Source organism: Sardina pilchardus, chromosome 12, assembly GCF_963854185.1.
Source record: "Sardina pilchardus chromosome 12, fSarPil1.1, whole genome shotgun sequence".
In the NCBI taxonomy this organism is placed as follows: Eukaryota; Metazoa; Chordata; class Actinopteri; order Clupeiformes; family Clupeidae; genus Sardina; species Sardina pilchardus.
The window spans coordinates 18,574,824-18,590,209 of record NC_085005.1 but is presented as its reverse complement, the minus strand read 5'-3'; the positions used below and the strand labels follow the sequence as shown (position 1 = coordinate 18,590,209).

At 41.8% G+C, this 15,386-nt stretch overlaps 1 protein-coding gene across 2 annotated transcripts; it reads right to left on the bottom strand.

Annotated features, from left to right (window-relative positions):
• Positions 1–7,466: 7,466 nt before the first annotated feature.
• On the bottom strand, positions 7,467–15,386 carry tdh (L-threonine dehydrogenase). Of its 2 annotated transcripts, none has more exons than XM_062551465.1 (9): positions 15,239–15,386; positions 13,247–13,446; positions 12,878–12,920; positions 12,596–12,666; positions 10,682–10,831; positions 10,126–10,298; positions 9,880–9,970; positions 9,005–9,274; positions 7,467–8,733 (listed from the first exon to the last, which is right to left on the bottom strand). In XM_062551465.1, the coding sequence occupies exons 2-9, from the start codon at positions 13,434–13,436 to the stop codon at positions 8,594–8,596; spliced, it is 1,128 nt and encodes a 375-aa protein (XP_062407449.1). In that variant the 5' UTR covers positions 13,437–13,446; positions 15,239–15,386; the 3' UTR covers positions 7,467–8,593. The 2 variants fall into 2 exon arrangements, with proteins under 2 accessions (XP_062407449.1, XP_062407450.1); XM_062551466.1 differs by lacking the exon at positions 15,239–15,386 and adding an exon at positions 13,982–14,249.

Sequence of the window (15,386 nt, the reverse complement as noted above, 5' to 3'; positions counted from 1 at the left end):
CACGACGGTGCCCTTGGCTTTGCCTGTATACAAATAAACTTTAACATAATTCTTACCAAAGAGGAGACGGGTGGTAATTTCGCATTTTATTTTTACATTATAGATATTAGATTTCTACCAATGAGAAATATATCTGATGATTAAATGAATATGAGAAATAGGTTGTTGCTGATCCGAAGTCATATGTAAAAACACCAGGGGGCGGTGTAGTATCATTGTAGCGCCCTAAATTAATGCAGAGCCCAAATCATACGGATGTGTCTCCCTCAAATAGGCTACACATCATGGCCTTGCTTCGAGAGGTTAATGAATTGAGAAGTGTTGTCTTGACTTTACCTGTGTTGGAAACTGAAGTCATCTGCACAATGATGACTAAGGTGTCATTTATAGCCTAGTACAAAATGCGGTCTAAGACAAAACAATAAACCATCCCCAAATGCATCCTATCTGTAATCCTGTGTTGCATAATTAATTCAGTCATGAATTTATTTTTGGACTGCCTTTCTCACCATCTTTGAACAATTTTAATGGCACATCATAGTTAAGTAGGCCTATTCCTTAAAAGGCCTGAAGAAGTTCACTGTGTAGTTCTTAGAAATTAATTTTAGGTACTACAATAAGCCTTTTATAAACATAGGCTATTACATTATTATAATTCAACAGTTACACGGCAAAACAATTTATCATTTTCTCATTGGATAAGAGGCAAATAAGAAAAAAACACTGAATGATACTCTGCCTTCAGCCTTGTGTCTGACGGCGAATCTCAGCCGTGGGGATATTCTGTCTTTACCAACCCTACTTTCGTTGACATTTTGCTTGAACGTCGATCAAACACTCTGGCTGTTTCAGAAAGTTCATATTGAAATACTCGATATAGATCAAGCGTCTCACACATGGACCTCCTTTTACTTTTATGAATGGCACATACAGTGCCTATAGAAAGTTATCATACCCTTTTGAAATAGTTACTTTTTTTGTCTTACAGCCTGAAATCAAAACCCATTTTAAAAGAAATCTTTTCCAGTTTTATTTACAAATGTAGCTGTACAACATCAAAATAATGAAAAAAAAGTAAACAGTTCTGAAAATTAATAAAAAATGAAAAACTAGAATAACAGGGTTGGAAAAGTCATCATACCCCTGACTTAATACTTTGTAAAGCTTCCTTTTGCTTTCATTACAGCCATCAATCTGTTTGGATATGTCTCTATTATAGCTTTGCACACCTAGATAGGGGAATATTTGCCCAATTTTCCGTGCAGAAATGTTAAAATTTAGTCAAATTCTGTAGGGAATGGCGATGGACTGCTCTCTTCAAGTCAATCCACATATTTTCTATAGGATTTAAGTCAGGGCTCTGACTTTGCCACTCAAGGATATTCACCATCCTATCCTTAAGCCACTGCTTTGTTCTTTTGGCAGTATGTTTAGGATTTTTGTCGTGTTGGAAGGCGAATGACCTCCCCATCCTCAGCTGTCTAGGAGAGGGACGCAGGTTTTCCTCAAGAATTTTGGTGTACTTGGCAGCATCCATTTTCCCTTCTACCCTGACCAATTGCCCAGTCCCCGCTGAAGAGAAACATCCCCAAAACATAATGTTGCCCCCACCATGCTTCAAAGTAGGTATGGTGTGTTTTGGGTGTGTTTGGGTGTGTATACTGTGTTTGGTTAGCGCCTGGAGCTCAGTCCAAAAACTTCAATTCTAGTCTCCAAAAAGTTCGATCTTAGTCTCATCTGACCATATAAGCTTTTTCCACATGGTAGCAGAATATTCCAGATGTGTTTTTGCACTGAACTCCAAGCGCAATGTTTGGCGAAATCCAACACAGTACACCACCCAAAACACACCATACCTAGTGTGAAGCATGGTGGGGGCAACATTATGTTGTGGGGATGTTTCTTTTCAGCGGGAACTGGGCAATTGGTCAGGATAGAAGGGAAAATGGATGCTGCCAAGTACACCCACATTCTTAAGGAAAACCTGCGTCCCTCTCCTAGACAGCTGAGGATGGGGAGGTCATTCGCCTTCCAACACGACAATAATCCTAAACATACTGCCAAAAGAACAAAGCAGTGGCTTAAGGATAGGATGGTGAATATCCTTGAGTGGCAAAGTCAGAGCCCTGACTTAAATACTATAGAAAATATGTGGATTGACTTGAAGAGAGCAGTCCATCGCCATTCCCTACAGAATTTGACTAAATTTTAACATTTCTGTACGGAAAATTGGGCAAATATTCCCCTATCTAGGTGTGCAAAGCTATAATAGAGACATATCCAAACAGATTGATGGCTGTAATGAAAGCAAAAGGAAGCTTTACAAAGTATTAAGTCAGGGGTATGATGACTTTTCCAACCCTGTTATTCTAGTTTTTCATTTTTTATTAATTTTCAGAACTGTTTACTTTTTTTTCATTATTTTGATGTTGCACAGCTAAATTTGTTAATAAAACTGGAAAAGATTTTTTTTAAAATGGGTTTTGATTTCAGGCTGTAAGACAAAAAAAGTAACTATTTCAAAAGGGTATGATGACTTTCTATAGGCACTGTATAACAATGAATGGCACATAATGCGTGTTTCCATACAAACCATTCAGCAACCATTAGACAATATAATAATAGAGGATATCTAATATCACCATGTACCAGGTGATTACTGAGTAAAGGAACAGCGCTCTTTGTATTTGCTCTGAAATTATGGTCCCACAATAGGGTGACCGACTTCAACCTTGAGAACGATAGGCCTATTGCACAAACAGCTATCTAGGGAGCGGGTGGTGTTGGCTCGCTTGTGTGTAGATCAGTGCAAAATATTTGTCTTGCATCCAGATAGTGTGTTGAAGTAGGCACCAGAGCTGCCACTGTCCCAGTTACACGGCTGTGCTTATCATATGTCCTAACACCTTTGATGATAAAGTGTTTTCAAAGGAAATCTGCAGCAGTTCTGCTGAAGCAGCATCTTTTCAGTTAAATGTCCTTTTTATACATGGTAGACCATTAGACACCCCTGTCGAGCGTAGATACACGTGCCAGTGTAGTCAGTTGTTATAACAAGCTTCAGAGGTCAGAATCATAAGAACATCATTTGATCTGTGAAACACCGGGCCACTTTGGTTTTAAAGATGTCTATTAAATGCATCAAGTTCACCATTCCACACAAGCTCTCAAATCAGACGTTCTTTCATTTTGTTTTTCTTTCTTCCTTCCTTCCTTTCTGTCACTGGGTTTTTTCTCTTTTATCCATTCCTTTGTCCTGTTCAGTCAAAGGGGGCTCACTCATGTCATTGTAACTGATAAATACCAACCTCAGTCACCAAACTGCTAAAGTTTCAGTGTGAGGACATAAAGGATTATATAATCATTGAAATGACCGGTGGGTATCCACGGAGTCGTCTGACAAATGGGGCGAAGCAATTACATTACTTCTGTTTGCCTGAGCCTCCCGGCGCCTCTACACTTTTGGCAAAATGATTAGGGGGAGGTGTCTGGCTTGACACTACAATGGTCAGGCTGTGATGCTGTTTTGCTCCATGAAAACTGTGCCAAAGAATCCCATACACCGGGCTTCCAGACATCATCAGAATCCTAAGCAGTTCAATTTTACCAGCATTTCCTGAAAGCATCATCATATTGGGACAGCACAGAAAAGCTGTGCAGTACAGTAATTTCCTGTGTATTAACCGCATTGTGTACCGTATACAGTGTTTTATGCAAGTTAAAAGAAACAACCATATAACTGGCCCTGTGTATTAACCTGAAGAAAATGTGCAAAATCAATATACTGTAATCCACGGCTAATAGTTGCTTATCTACCTGGCGCTCCTGGATCGTTGGTCTGATTGGTTGAGGGACAATCCAAGCGTCCAAGCAACTATCCAAGCGAGTCATTTAATCATTGATCGGCCCCCAGACTGATGTTCAATCTCAAAAGATTGAGCTTGGCCTGGTGATAGCCAGGCTAATAGATCTCTGTTTCTCAAAGTCACTGAGTGCTGTCTGTACGAGAAAAGCGAAAACAATCAGTCACCTAGGAGTTGCTGTACCCAACAGTTAAAACAGCCTGGCAGCTAGTGCTATACTATATGAGGGGGGCATGACTTTAAATATGACCCCAGAGAGTAGCAATGATGGGTAAAAATGCATCAAAAGTTTAAATTTAAATATCAAATACCTTAATTGTAAGTGCATCAAAAAATAAACTACAATAGTCACACCATGTTTCAAAATAAAATACTTGAAAATACTCTTTAAAAAGGAGCATAATATCACTTTCATGTGATACTGCAGTAGTAGGTGTTGATAAGGTCAAGAGCTGCCCTTGGTGATACGTAGCTAAAGGTGATGGAGTAACCTGTGCCATTATTGAGGCCACTGTGTTAATTGATTGCTGCCTTTTCTATTGAATTCCTATGCTTGCTGATTGTAGAGGATGGGTGAGAGAGTTATGTTGTTTGACCACACTGGAAGACATAGAGGCATATAAAGACATATGTCTTCTGTCTGCTTGGACCACACTGGATGACATGCAGAGAGCTATGAGCCAGAAGAAGTGTTAAAAACCAATGGGGATCTTGCAAGCTCAGTTAGTCAATATTTATGGGCAATCATTAACGAAGAGAATAGAAAAGACGAGGAGAAAAATCTTGATGTTTATATGCATGGATACATTTGACCCATCCTATTGTGTACACACTACTAAGTCTCAGTGAACATACTCTATATACTGTAGTTTACATGATCCACGAAGCGCAGCTCGACATTCACATTGTCCATTTTGTGGGGGAAGAAAGGCAACCGTGTTCTTGTGTTCTCATGGCAACCCGTTACCATGTGAATAACAGCTGCAGAGCAGAGTGTTTTGGCATGTCCTAGCACACAGGGTCCGCTCAATACCACTCAGCCATTACCCTTGATTTAAGGACATGGAGAGAAGGAGAGAGAGAGAGAGGGAGAGAAAAAGAGAGAGAGAGAGAGAGAGAGAGAGGGGGGTGGGGGGGGGAGACGCGGGAGAGGAAAGTGAAGAGGAGCAGTGAAAACATACTATAGCCACCTCCCCCAATGGTCACGGGAGTGGTAAGGACTACGTAAGAAGACGTGTTTGTTTATGCATGTAGAGTATGCATGTGTGTGTGTGTGTGTGTGTGTGTGTGGGCGGGTTGGTGGATGGGTGTGCAAGCGAGATGGAATTGCATAACAGTGCCCATCCCACAACGAAGCACAACACATACCGTGACTGATCGCCTGTCCATGTGCTTCCTGTACCCCACAACCAGACCTGAGGAGAGAGAGAGAGAGAGAGAGAGAGAGAGCTAACATGTGTGTTTCAATAATGGTGGTGGTTGGAGGGTGGGAGTTGGTTTATTTTGACTGCTTAGCTGTAGGCCTCCCCTCCACCACACCTCCTCTTTCACACACACACGCACACGCACACCGCACACCGCACACCGCACACCGCACACGCACATGCACACACACACACACACACACACACACACACACACACACACATATACACACGTAACTTCCCAGTTTGAAGTGGGGGCTTTGGGAGAGCTCCCAGGAGAATGTTTTGATGTCACTCAACGTAGTGAATGCTCTCACTTCAGAAATAGGGAGTTTAGAAGTGGGAACTTTCCCACTTCCCAGCCACATGAACGCACTACTAGTGCCTGTCTCTCATACATTTATTATGTGTTGTTTATTCTAATGCATGTATTGTGTAACCATGTGTTATATATGATGTCTGAGCATTGCTATCTTGGCATGTTTTGGTCTTCCCACTGTACCAGGCTCAACCTGACAAAACATTTCAAGGTTACCCAGCAAGTAACAATCTCTTGCTCTCTCTGTTTCTCTCTCTATCAATCTCTCTTTCTTACTTTCTCTGTTTCTGTCTGTTTTTGCGTGTATCCTGACATTCAGAGAACAACTCTCTCTCTCTCTGTTTTTTCTGTGTGTTCAAATTTGTACTGTTTTCTGATAAATATGTGCACCTAAAATCAGTCTTGATGTCTGATGAAGAATGTCGCATGTTTGTCAATAATCATTATGCATGTGAAATCAGTTCTTCCTTATGAAAACCTGCGCTTTATTTTGACGTTGTTTTTGTCTCGGTGAATAAAGCTAAAACAGTCACTGATGAGCTCCACAAATGTCCACAAATGCCACGTGATGCCACTCCTCCGTGGGCATGCTGTATATTTCACTTGACCTCTGACCTCTCTTGTGTCATAACTGGTATTACATAAAGCGGCGTGTTGGTTGGTTGGAACACCTCCTTCTCAAGTGAAAGTTGTCCCTGCCCTGCATTCTAGCTGACAGTGATCGATCTCACATTACCAATGTGACTCCTCTTCTCCAGTTGCATGGCCTTCTATTGGCCATCTCACTGACCCCTTCACTGTGTCCCGTCCCGATTTGTCGTTAGGGCTCCACGTTTACATTTTTTCAGCCATGAGCCAAGAACAGTCTTTGCTGCTCTTGGCAGCGAATGCGACGGAGCCGAGCCAGTGACGCTTGTGTTTACTCTTTGAGTTAAAAGGTGCCGTGGATATGTGCCATGAATCTTCTATCACAAGACCCAGGCTGCATTTAGTTTGGCAGCGATTCCTTACAGCTTACATAATGTAATATCTGAACCAGGAAGGTTAGTTCTTAAATTAGTCTCGGATGGTGGCTGGAGTGGACACAGGCGCAGCCCAATCTTGAAAAGAAGAGTATACATTTATATGTTGCGTAATGTTATTCCACAAAAACATGGGCAGCCAACAATCGCTATCACTACTCAGTGCAGCTGAGGTTTTCACTTTAGATTGTTTTATCAGGGAGGTGTATTACAGCCTACCTAGCAGACTGCCAACTTAAACAGGAAAGGAGCCTGCTTAAACAAATAATTACCAACCTGGATTTGAAAGTCAAGCATTTGGCTTAAATCCAGTAAAACTGATTTGAGCAGATGCTGGATTTTCACCAGAAAAACATTGTGGTTACGGTATCTTTCAGATCTCTAATTGGGTGACTGTTGTCTGTCTGTGTTGTTTATTAAACATCTGAAATGACTGAATATTTATTGAATTGGCAAGGTACCTTTTTCATCTAATGCGAAACCTTAGCCTGTCCCAATCATGCCTATAAAAAGATATTACTCTTTAAAATGGTAAGAATAACTGTAGCATATGTGCTAGGATCATGGAAAAACCCATCACATGGTGAAATTTCACCAACTTATGATTCTGAACATTATTCATTTGTGGCCTGGTAATAGCCCAGATCTCCCAAGTGTACTTGAGATAGTGCCTTGTGTTTGTAGTTTAAGGGAACTTGAGAAACTGTCTCTGTATTCATCTAAATGCGTTGAGTTGGCGTATGATCAAAAATGTTTAATTTGTGTTTAGTAGTGCAGGATATACAATATTACCACGGGAAAAAACACCAATATGGCAATAAAGTCATACAACTGAAAATACTTGGAAAAAAGGTTTTAATAAGATAGCAGGTTTGTCAAGACAAAAGACTGGAACATGTCCAATGCTCTCCAAATAAAAACAATTTAACAAAACTGAACTTTAAAAAAATAAAAATGGCTTATTCATCCATTTCAATATAGCTCCTGAAAGAGTTACTGTCCCCACTGAGGGAATTGTGTTGTGTAGACAGTTAGATCTAGACAGTAGATAGATCTGTGGTAATGTTACCCCTCAGAAAAAATAATGGAAAAGATTTGTTTGATTTTCAGACATATCTATGGTGCAAAGCTGGCTGATCAGTCAGCCTATACACATTCTGGCCATACAGTGCCAGACCAAATAAATAGAAGCAGAAGAACAAATGACAGGCAGACACGAGCAAATATAGTGAGTGTAGCTCAGAAATGTTTCCGTCACCTTCAGTGAATACTAGTGTACGTCCACAAACGTCGCTATGTAACTTCTTATTCAGCAAGGATACATCATTATTAGTGTTGTCATTTTCCTTGACCTCATCACAGAAATATGTTTGTACGGTATGTCACAATTAATTTCAATTTAAGCTGTGTTGTATAATTTATCTATACAAAAAAAATAATAACGCTTACAAAAATCATCAAAAGAAAATGACAAAAATTAAAGAGAGCCCTTAAAAAAGTATTCCTTCGATGGGTACATCCATCTTGACCACGGTAACAATCATATTTGGCTCACTGTATCCCTGAATTGCACATGTATATTTCATGACCTAAGTACATTCTTACTGTGTTAGATGTGTCTTCCCCCAACACACACACACACACACACACACACATTCACTTCCTCAGATCTTCTTGTGTGTGTGTGTGTGTGTGTGTGGTGGTAGTGGTGGGGGTGCATGAGGTCTTTTGTGCCCGTTTTAAAGGGCCAAGAGAACCAAGAAAGGAACCTTCTGAATCTGACACTGATCAGTGTGCTGTAAGACAACAGGGCTTTCCCAAGCAGCAGAGAAAGACAGAGAAAGAGAGAGAGAGAGAGAGAGACAGAGAGAGATACATACTATTTACAGATCTAGAGTTCTCTCCTCTCCAAAGCCAACAGTTTTTATACACTATGTACATGTCTCAATGACTTTTGGAGCAGGCTCAGTTGGCTTGGGCCATGCGGGTCTCTGCGCCGATGAAGTTGAGCATAGTCTGGCAGAGCTCCGGTAGATCGTAGTCGTGCTTCCAGCCCCAGTCGTTGCGAGCATTGCTGTCGTCGAAGTTCATTGGCCAGCTGTCAGCTAGTAGGAACAGACACAAGATAAAAAATGTCAGTTGGAGAAAGGCCCCTAATAACTTGGGTAGGTCCCTTCAATATAGTTGAAGGGAGCTGTTGAAATGGTTATAGTTTAAGCATTTGAAGATTTTTTTCAAATGCTCCTTGAAAACCTTCAAGAACTCATCAAGGAGACATTTTAGAGTACTTTTAATATATTAAATCAAGTTCTGTACAATGAAAATACAATAATAAATACAATTCTTTGGGAAAAATGTGTCATACAAAGTTCTTACCTATGGCCTGTCGCACGTGATCGATGTTGTATTCGACCTGCAGGTCGGGCAGCTGTTTCTGGACCTCCTGCGCCAGTTCGTCTGGGGTGAAGCTCATGGCGTTGATGTTGTACGTGCGCATGCTGAGCAGGTCTGCGGGTGCCTCCAAGACCTCCAGAGTGGCCCGCAGGCAGTCGTCGATGTACATCATGGGCAGCCGTGTGTCCGGGTTCAGGTTGCACTCAAACTTCCCGGTCTTGATAGCGTCGTGGAAAATCTGAACTGCGTAGTCTACAAAGAGGAGGGACATGGAACCACAGCAATAAGACTTGGCACTCAGCAGACATACACCTGTCCTGGCAGCATGTGTTATGAATTTTTCATGTACCAGATCCTTTCATTCTAAGTTAAATGACAGATCTGGGAACAGACCTGGGATATATTTTATCAGTGGGTACAGCTAAGCTCTAAGGGAAAAGAGAGCTTCATTGATCTTCATTTGACTGGCATATCATGATCACTAAATAATCAGTTATGCCGGATTTTTTCTCTACACATTCTAGAACATTGGCAGAGTTCATCAGGTTCACACCCACTAAACCACAGTCTGAGAGGGCACATGAGAAGCGAGCTCATTGGTGGAGAGAGGACCCATCCCACACACATCATCATCAATTTCAAGGGGGGAGCTAAGAATAGTTAACGTGAGGGACAGAGCAGGAATGCCACCCTCATCCAAGTTCCCCTCTCAGTTATGCAATACCCTCACCACCTACACACTCCTCCACCCCCCCACCCCCAACGGTGTCATGGCGTGACAGGGAAAAATCCAGAGGCCACGTTCTGGGCTTGGAAGGTGTTCACACATGGCCCAGGCAGGCCCAGGTCTGCCTTACCTGTCGTGCCACCCCCTGGCTGAGAATCTGCAGAGATGATTCCCGGGTAGCGCAGGCAACGGAAGTCAAGGCCATAGCGGTGGTGGTAGTACTGCGGGTGGGCGAGAGACAGAGAGTGAGTGATGAGAGAGAAGCATTCAGATCACATTCCAAACTCCAAAATTCCAACAGGCAAAAGTCTGGGCACTAGGAGATGTGCTAGGCTGTTCTACGTTGTGCAGTGTGCGATGGGGACATCCAGCTCACCTCTCCCATCAGCTCTGCGTGGACCTTGGAGACACCGTAGATGGTGCGGGGACGCTGTATGCAAAGGTCAGGGGTCGGGTTGCGGGGTGAGGTGGGCCCGAAGGCACCGATAGTGCTGGGGACGAAGAGACGGAGCCCGTGCTCTGCTGCAATGTCCAGGATGTTGTGAAGTCCTGCCAGAGATAGGATTGAAGAAGAGTTAAGAAAGATTGCTCTAAAAGTAGTGCACTTCTCTTAACACATCTGAAAGTATTACGCAATGGTTGCTTCTTCGTTCCCTTTTTAAATCACAGAATTTCACTGCAACAAATAAATTTAAGAAATTTTAGGCAGCTGGAAATACAGCACACTATCAAACATTACATTTGTGTGCTAACAAATTAGCTGACCAGATAACCACTGACCTTATGTGGTCTGTGCTGACTTAATCAATCACGCTTATCTATCCACTGCATATTCTGAACCATGTAAATATAAGAATCTCCGCATCCTGGATTCTAGAGTCTAGATTCTGACCGCCAGCGACGCCCTGTGGCCGTGCGGTGTGTCCACTCACCGGTAATGTTAACGGCACGCGCCAGCGGGACGTTGGCCTCTCCGACGGCACTGAGGAGGGCGCTGTAGTGCACCAGCCAGGTGATGCGGTTGTTCACCACGATCTCCCGCAGGTTCTTGTAGTCCAGGATGTCTGCGTATATGAAGGGCCCTGGGCAAAGGAAAAGCACATACACATGGGCCAGTTAAAGGAATGTTTCTGTATTTTACACTTTAAGCCCGTTTTCTGTATCGCCTAGCATGAAAACGAGTGTTTGACACCGAAAACTCGACGATTGAGCGTGTTTGTGGAATTTGGCAGCTTTAGAATGGAGCTCTGTATGGCTTTAACAATGCTCGGTTTGTGCATGCACTATTCTGTCCTTAAAACACCCCTAAACGTTTGTTTTAATTAAAAGATGTGCAGCTCACTGAGTGGTTACTGGTCCACCACCAGTGACAGGCAATTGACTCACTGAATTTGACAACGATAAAAAAAAAAAAAGTCAAGATGATACTCTTTTCTCAGAACCAGTAAAACCACCCCACCCATGCTGACATTTGACATTACCCTTCATTTGATACAGAGGATTAAATTACAATGCCATAATTATCTATCATCACGATTACTGTGCAAGTCGTTTCAATGCACAGGTATTAAGTTGCATATTACTGGTGGTGACAGCCAAATGTTTTCAGAACTGTAGAACAAACAGTCACGACAAAGACTCCTAGGTGATGGTTGCGATGTCTGTTGTTTGGAAGACGACAAGCTGGCTCAACTTGTTATTGTATTTTATACCTTTTGAATTTTAGGGTGCCTTTAAGATCTGGCTAGGGACAACAGATGGAAATTAGCTCTTGTAGCTAACTCTGGCTTGTTTACAGCAAGTGACTTGTCTGTTGATTAATGAGCACTGTCCCTATCAAATAAAAATAAAATAAATAAATAAATTGGAGTGCATTATAGCAATCTTCCTGTAGCAGAAAAGCCACTGCCCTGCCCCCAACCTCACCCCCTCCACAAAAACCCCACGTATATATTGCCAGAGGTCAGCCCAGGATTGAATATTGACAAGTCAGTAGCAGTTCATCTTGTTTTCTAATTACCATTTGCTGTAATCGGACTATTTATTTCCCAAGGTGTTGACAGGGTACCTTTCCTCTTGCAACAAAATCAATTCAAAGCCCTTTCAATGTCCACTCTGCCAATCCAATCCCAATTTTCCTTCTCCTAAGCACAGTGTCTGTACTGTCACACATCAACAATTCTGCAATAATGTTTCACCAGTGACTTACAAAACAAAGGAAAAAATCTGGTGCATACCCTGTAAGACTTCTATGGATACATAAATGACTATCCTGAAATCAGGGATTTCAGTGCACAGTGGTTCAATATCTGATGACATAACACACAAGAAAGTGTGTAGATACTCATGCCAAAATCTACGCTGTTATTCACACACTTAGTTGCACTGCATCTGGTATTTATTCATCTAGTTTTCCATGTACGTTTCCTTGTCCTTGGGCTGTCCAAACCATGAGATCAGCCTGGCACATACAGTACTTGGAAAACATATGCCCATTATCAAATCAAGCGAAAATCTGGAGGCACGTTCGGGCACGATATAATCTCTTTAAGATTGAGTTGTCACATTAATCTAAAGTGCTAAAGCATTGCTTGAATTTCAAATGTCTTTGTTTTCTCAAAGCAAACACATATTGGTTGTTACAGTCATATCAGATAAAAAAGCATATGGCTTCAAGGGGCTATTCATATAAATAGCACCATAAGAGTTAATTTATGCTCAATAAATGTTTTTAATTCATGGAATATGGTGTTGGGCAATAAACTACTGAAACACTAGCACCTTGTGCTTAGATAGAGAAAGAAAAATAAACCCAAATATGTTGATGCACATTCAGAAACACTTACCACTGTGGAAAACATTGCTTGGTGGTTTCCTAATGTCTGACAGAATGACGTTGTTCTTCCCAAATCTCTTCCTGTAAAACAGGGATAAATCTTATCAATGACGAAAGCACCTGCGGCCTTCACCTATATCTGGTGGTATTTCAAAACTCTTACAGAAGCTCTGACGCATTTCAGCTGAATTTGTCTGTATGATCTGTTAACTATTGACCAAACGCAAATAGTCGCATCCAACATCTGGCATAATGTCGACATGGAGCAATGGTGTGCATATAGTTTGCTTACCTCAGCATTTGGGCCAGACCCACACCAAGCTGCCCCAAGCCACCTGGAGAACCAGGAGGACAAATGTGATGTTAACAGAAAACACCACAATTTGACAGTATTACATTACCAATGTGTGTAAACTTTTTCACATTTTACTAAATATATGAAGGGAGTTTAAAACAGATGGATTGTGTGATATTGTGTGCAGGACATACTGTATGTCATAAACTATAGACTAGAGGAAGTGAATATTTCATCAATGCTTAGTCAGTAATCAGTGCTTCTTCGGGGAAATTATGTTTCCTGGTAATTGTGTGCTACTCAACCAATCACAGTAACAGCTTACATAACAATGTAGGGCGGGGTAACCATGAATGCATCCCATACCTGTGATGAGGACTTTGGGATGGTCTGTCTCGGAGAAGGAGACCGAGTGGAAGCTGGCATCGGATCCCGAGGTGACCTGGCGCGGAGAGAAGCTAATGTTACGCACAGCCACTGCAACTGGCTGGCATCCACAGCCGGGGGCCAGAAGGGCCTGCTTGGCAACTCTGCTCAAGACTCTGATCACTGGCATCTTCAGTTACCTGAAAAGAGGAGCAGAAGAAACCAAAACCCTTAGTTGGGATAACAGCTATGTAATAGAACAGTTGAAACCGAGACAACTCAAGTGCCAAGACACCAAAAAACAAAAGAATGTAAATAACTGCAGAAGGGAGTGGGTACAATTTGCATGTGAAACAGATTCACACCTTCAGCTCATCTGGTATTCAAATTGGTTAACTGCAGTAGGCTAGTGTTCTCGCGAAGAATTGTCTCTGAAACTTTAAGCACAATGTTTCATTATGCTTAAAAGTGTCTGGGGGTTTCTCGTTGTTGACATGCTCACTACAGGCTATAGCTGCATTGTCCAGGTTGCTTGAATTGTAAAACAACGCATACGACCCATTTAGCCATTTATTATTATATTTACCTTTGGAAGTAAAATAAAATAATAACACTACGCCTACAGTTCAGCAGAACTATCTCTCCAGCGTACAAACAGATCTTTAAAAAAAAAAAAAAAAAAAAAAAACCTGAGTAGACTTATATGTGATGAGCATTATTCCATTGTAGACTTACCGTACACTGGTTTGCGTGCTCGGAAGGAATGAAATGTGTAATTTGAGAGAATTTATACCGCCCTGCCTTCAACCTCAGCCAATGAGAACACGATTATTGGTTGACGCTCGAGTAAATGAAAACAGTGCAAGGTAAGCTGTTTGTAATTCCTCTCGAGGTTCGTTAAGACAACAGCGGCAGTTGAGTAACTAGTGGTCAATTCTCTTAGTTTCTCCGAGTAGCCTTAGCAGTTATCAAATGAAATGGACAAATGTTAAATTGGGAAAACGGAAAGAAGCCTGGTACTTTCACTGCCGCTCACTCATGTCTAAAGGTGATACATGGGTTGCATTCACCACATAGCCTAACCTGTTCCATGTAGGCTATTCTGATAGAACGATGTAAATTTCCCTTCTGACAGATGAACATGATGGCCAATATCAGTGGGAACATGCCAGAATCACAATCCTCAATTTAAGACATGCAAATTATGACTCAAGCTCGAGATCACGGCAGTGGGAAATGCCCGTTATTTCATCTTCAGCTCGGACAGAATAGGCTTCCGATTTTGCGCAAGCCTGTGTGCTTTGAAAAAACGAGCGCAAGAGCCTCAGACATTCACATCACGAACGTCTGTTGGCTGTTGCATAACTGGGGGTCTCACTTTGTTTTGGTTTGGAGTAACTGGGTTGAGAGAATCGGGTTTAGGGGGCGACTCATCACTCCTAGCTGAAGGAGGTCATTGTGCGAGTCTAGCCTACAGTCGCCACGACAGCAGAAAGGAGAGAAGAGTTGCTCAGTGACAAGGGTAATTCGTTCTAATAGTGACGCAACCTGATGGTATATGGCAGGGTCTGCCCTTCTTGTTTGATCCCGACAGTAGGCCTAGGCTAATTGTGCACTACCGGCACCCAACCGGAGACTGTTAACTTAGTCTTGTTAGAAACAATTCCATTATTCAGATGTAAAGCAAGATATTTTCACTCTATCTGGGCACATCTTGAATATCATCATTTATAAACGATGGCAATCTAAAATATGTAGGACTGTCATGTAATTGAGTTGTGTATACAGAAACAAATCAGTATTCAGAATGGAAAATAATCAGTAATTAAAGTCAGACATTTTTTTTTTTTTTTTTTTTAAATCGCTTAGTCAAGCCCAGTGACTGAGGCATCATCTAAAGATAGGCCTACAGCACATCACAAGCTCATATTTAATGAACCTAAGGGCTACAGAAGTCGTTTGAAATAACAATTGAAAAAGATTCCCACTCACCAACAATTAAGTACGTAAATTAATAGCCTATAGACTTGGATCGACACTGCGCGTCAAAGATGAGATGCTGGTCCTTTCTCTGTCAGCGACCATATGATATCGTCTTTCTCTATTGCATCAGCCCAGGACACACGTTTATATATCAGCT

Excerpts from the sequence above, each read along its gene's own strand:
- tdh (XM_062551465.1), bottom strand. The coding sequence starts at position 13,436 with ATGCCAGTGATCAGAGTCTTGAGCAGAGTTGCCAAGCAGGCCCTTCTG. Across the intron at positions 12,667-12,877 it reads GGTCTGGCCCAAATGCTGAG|GAAGAGATTTGGGAAGAACA; the intron begins GTAAGCAAACTA and ends CCTGTTTTACAG. Across the intron at positions 8,734-9,004 it reads TCACGTGCGACAGGCCATAG|CTGACAGCTGGCCAATGAAC; the intron begins GTAAGAACTTTG and ends TGTTCCTACTAG.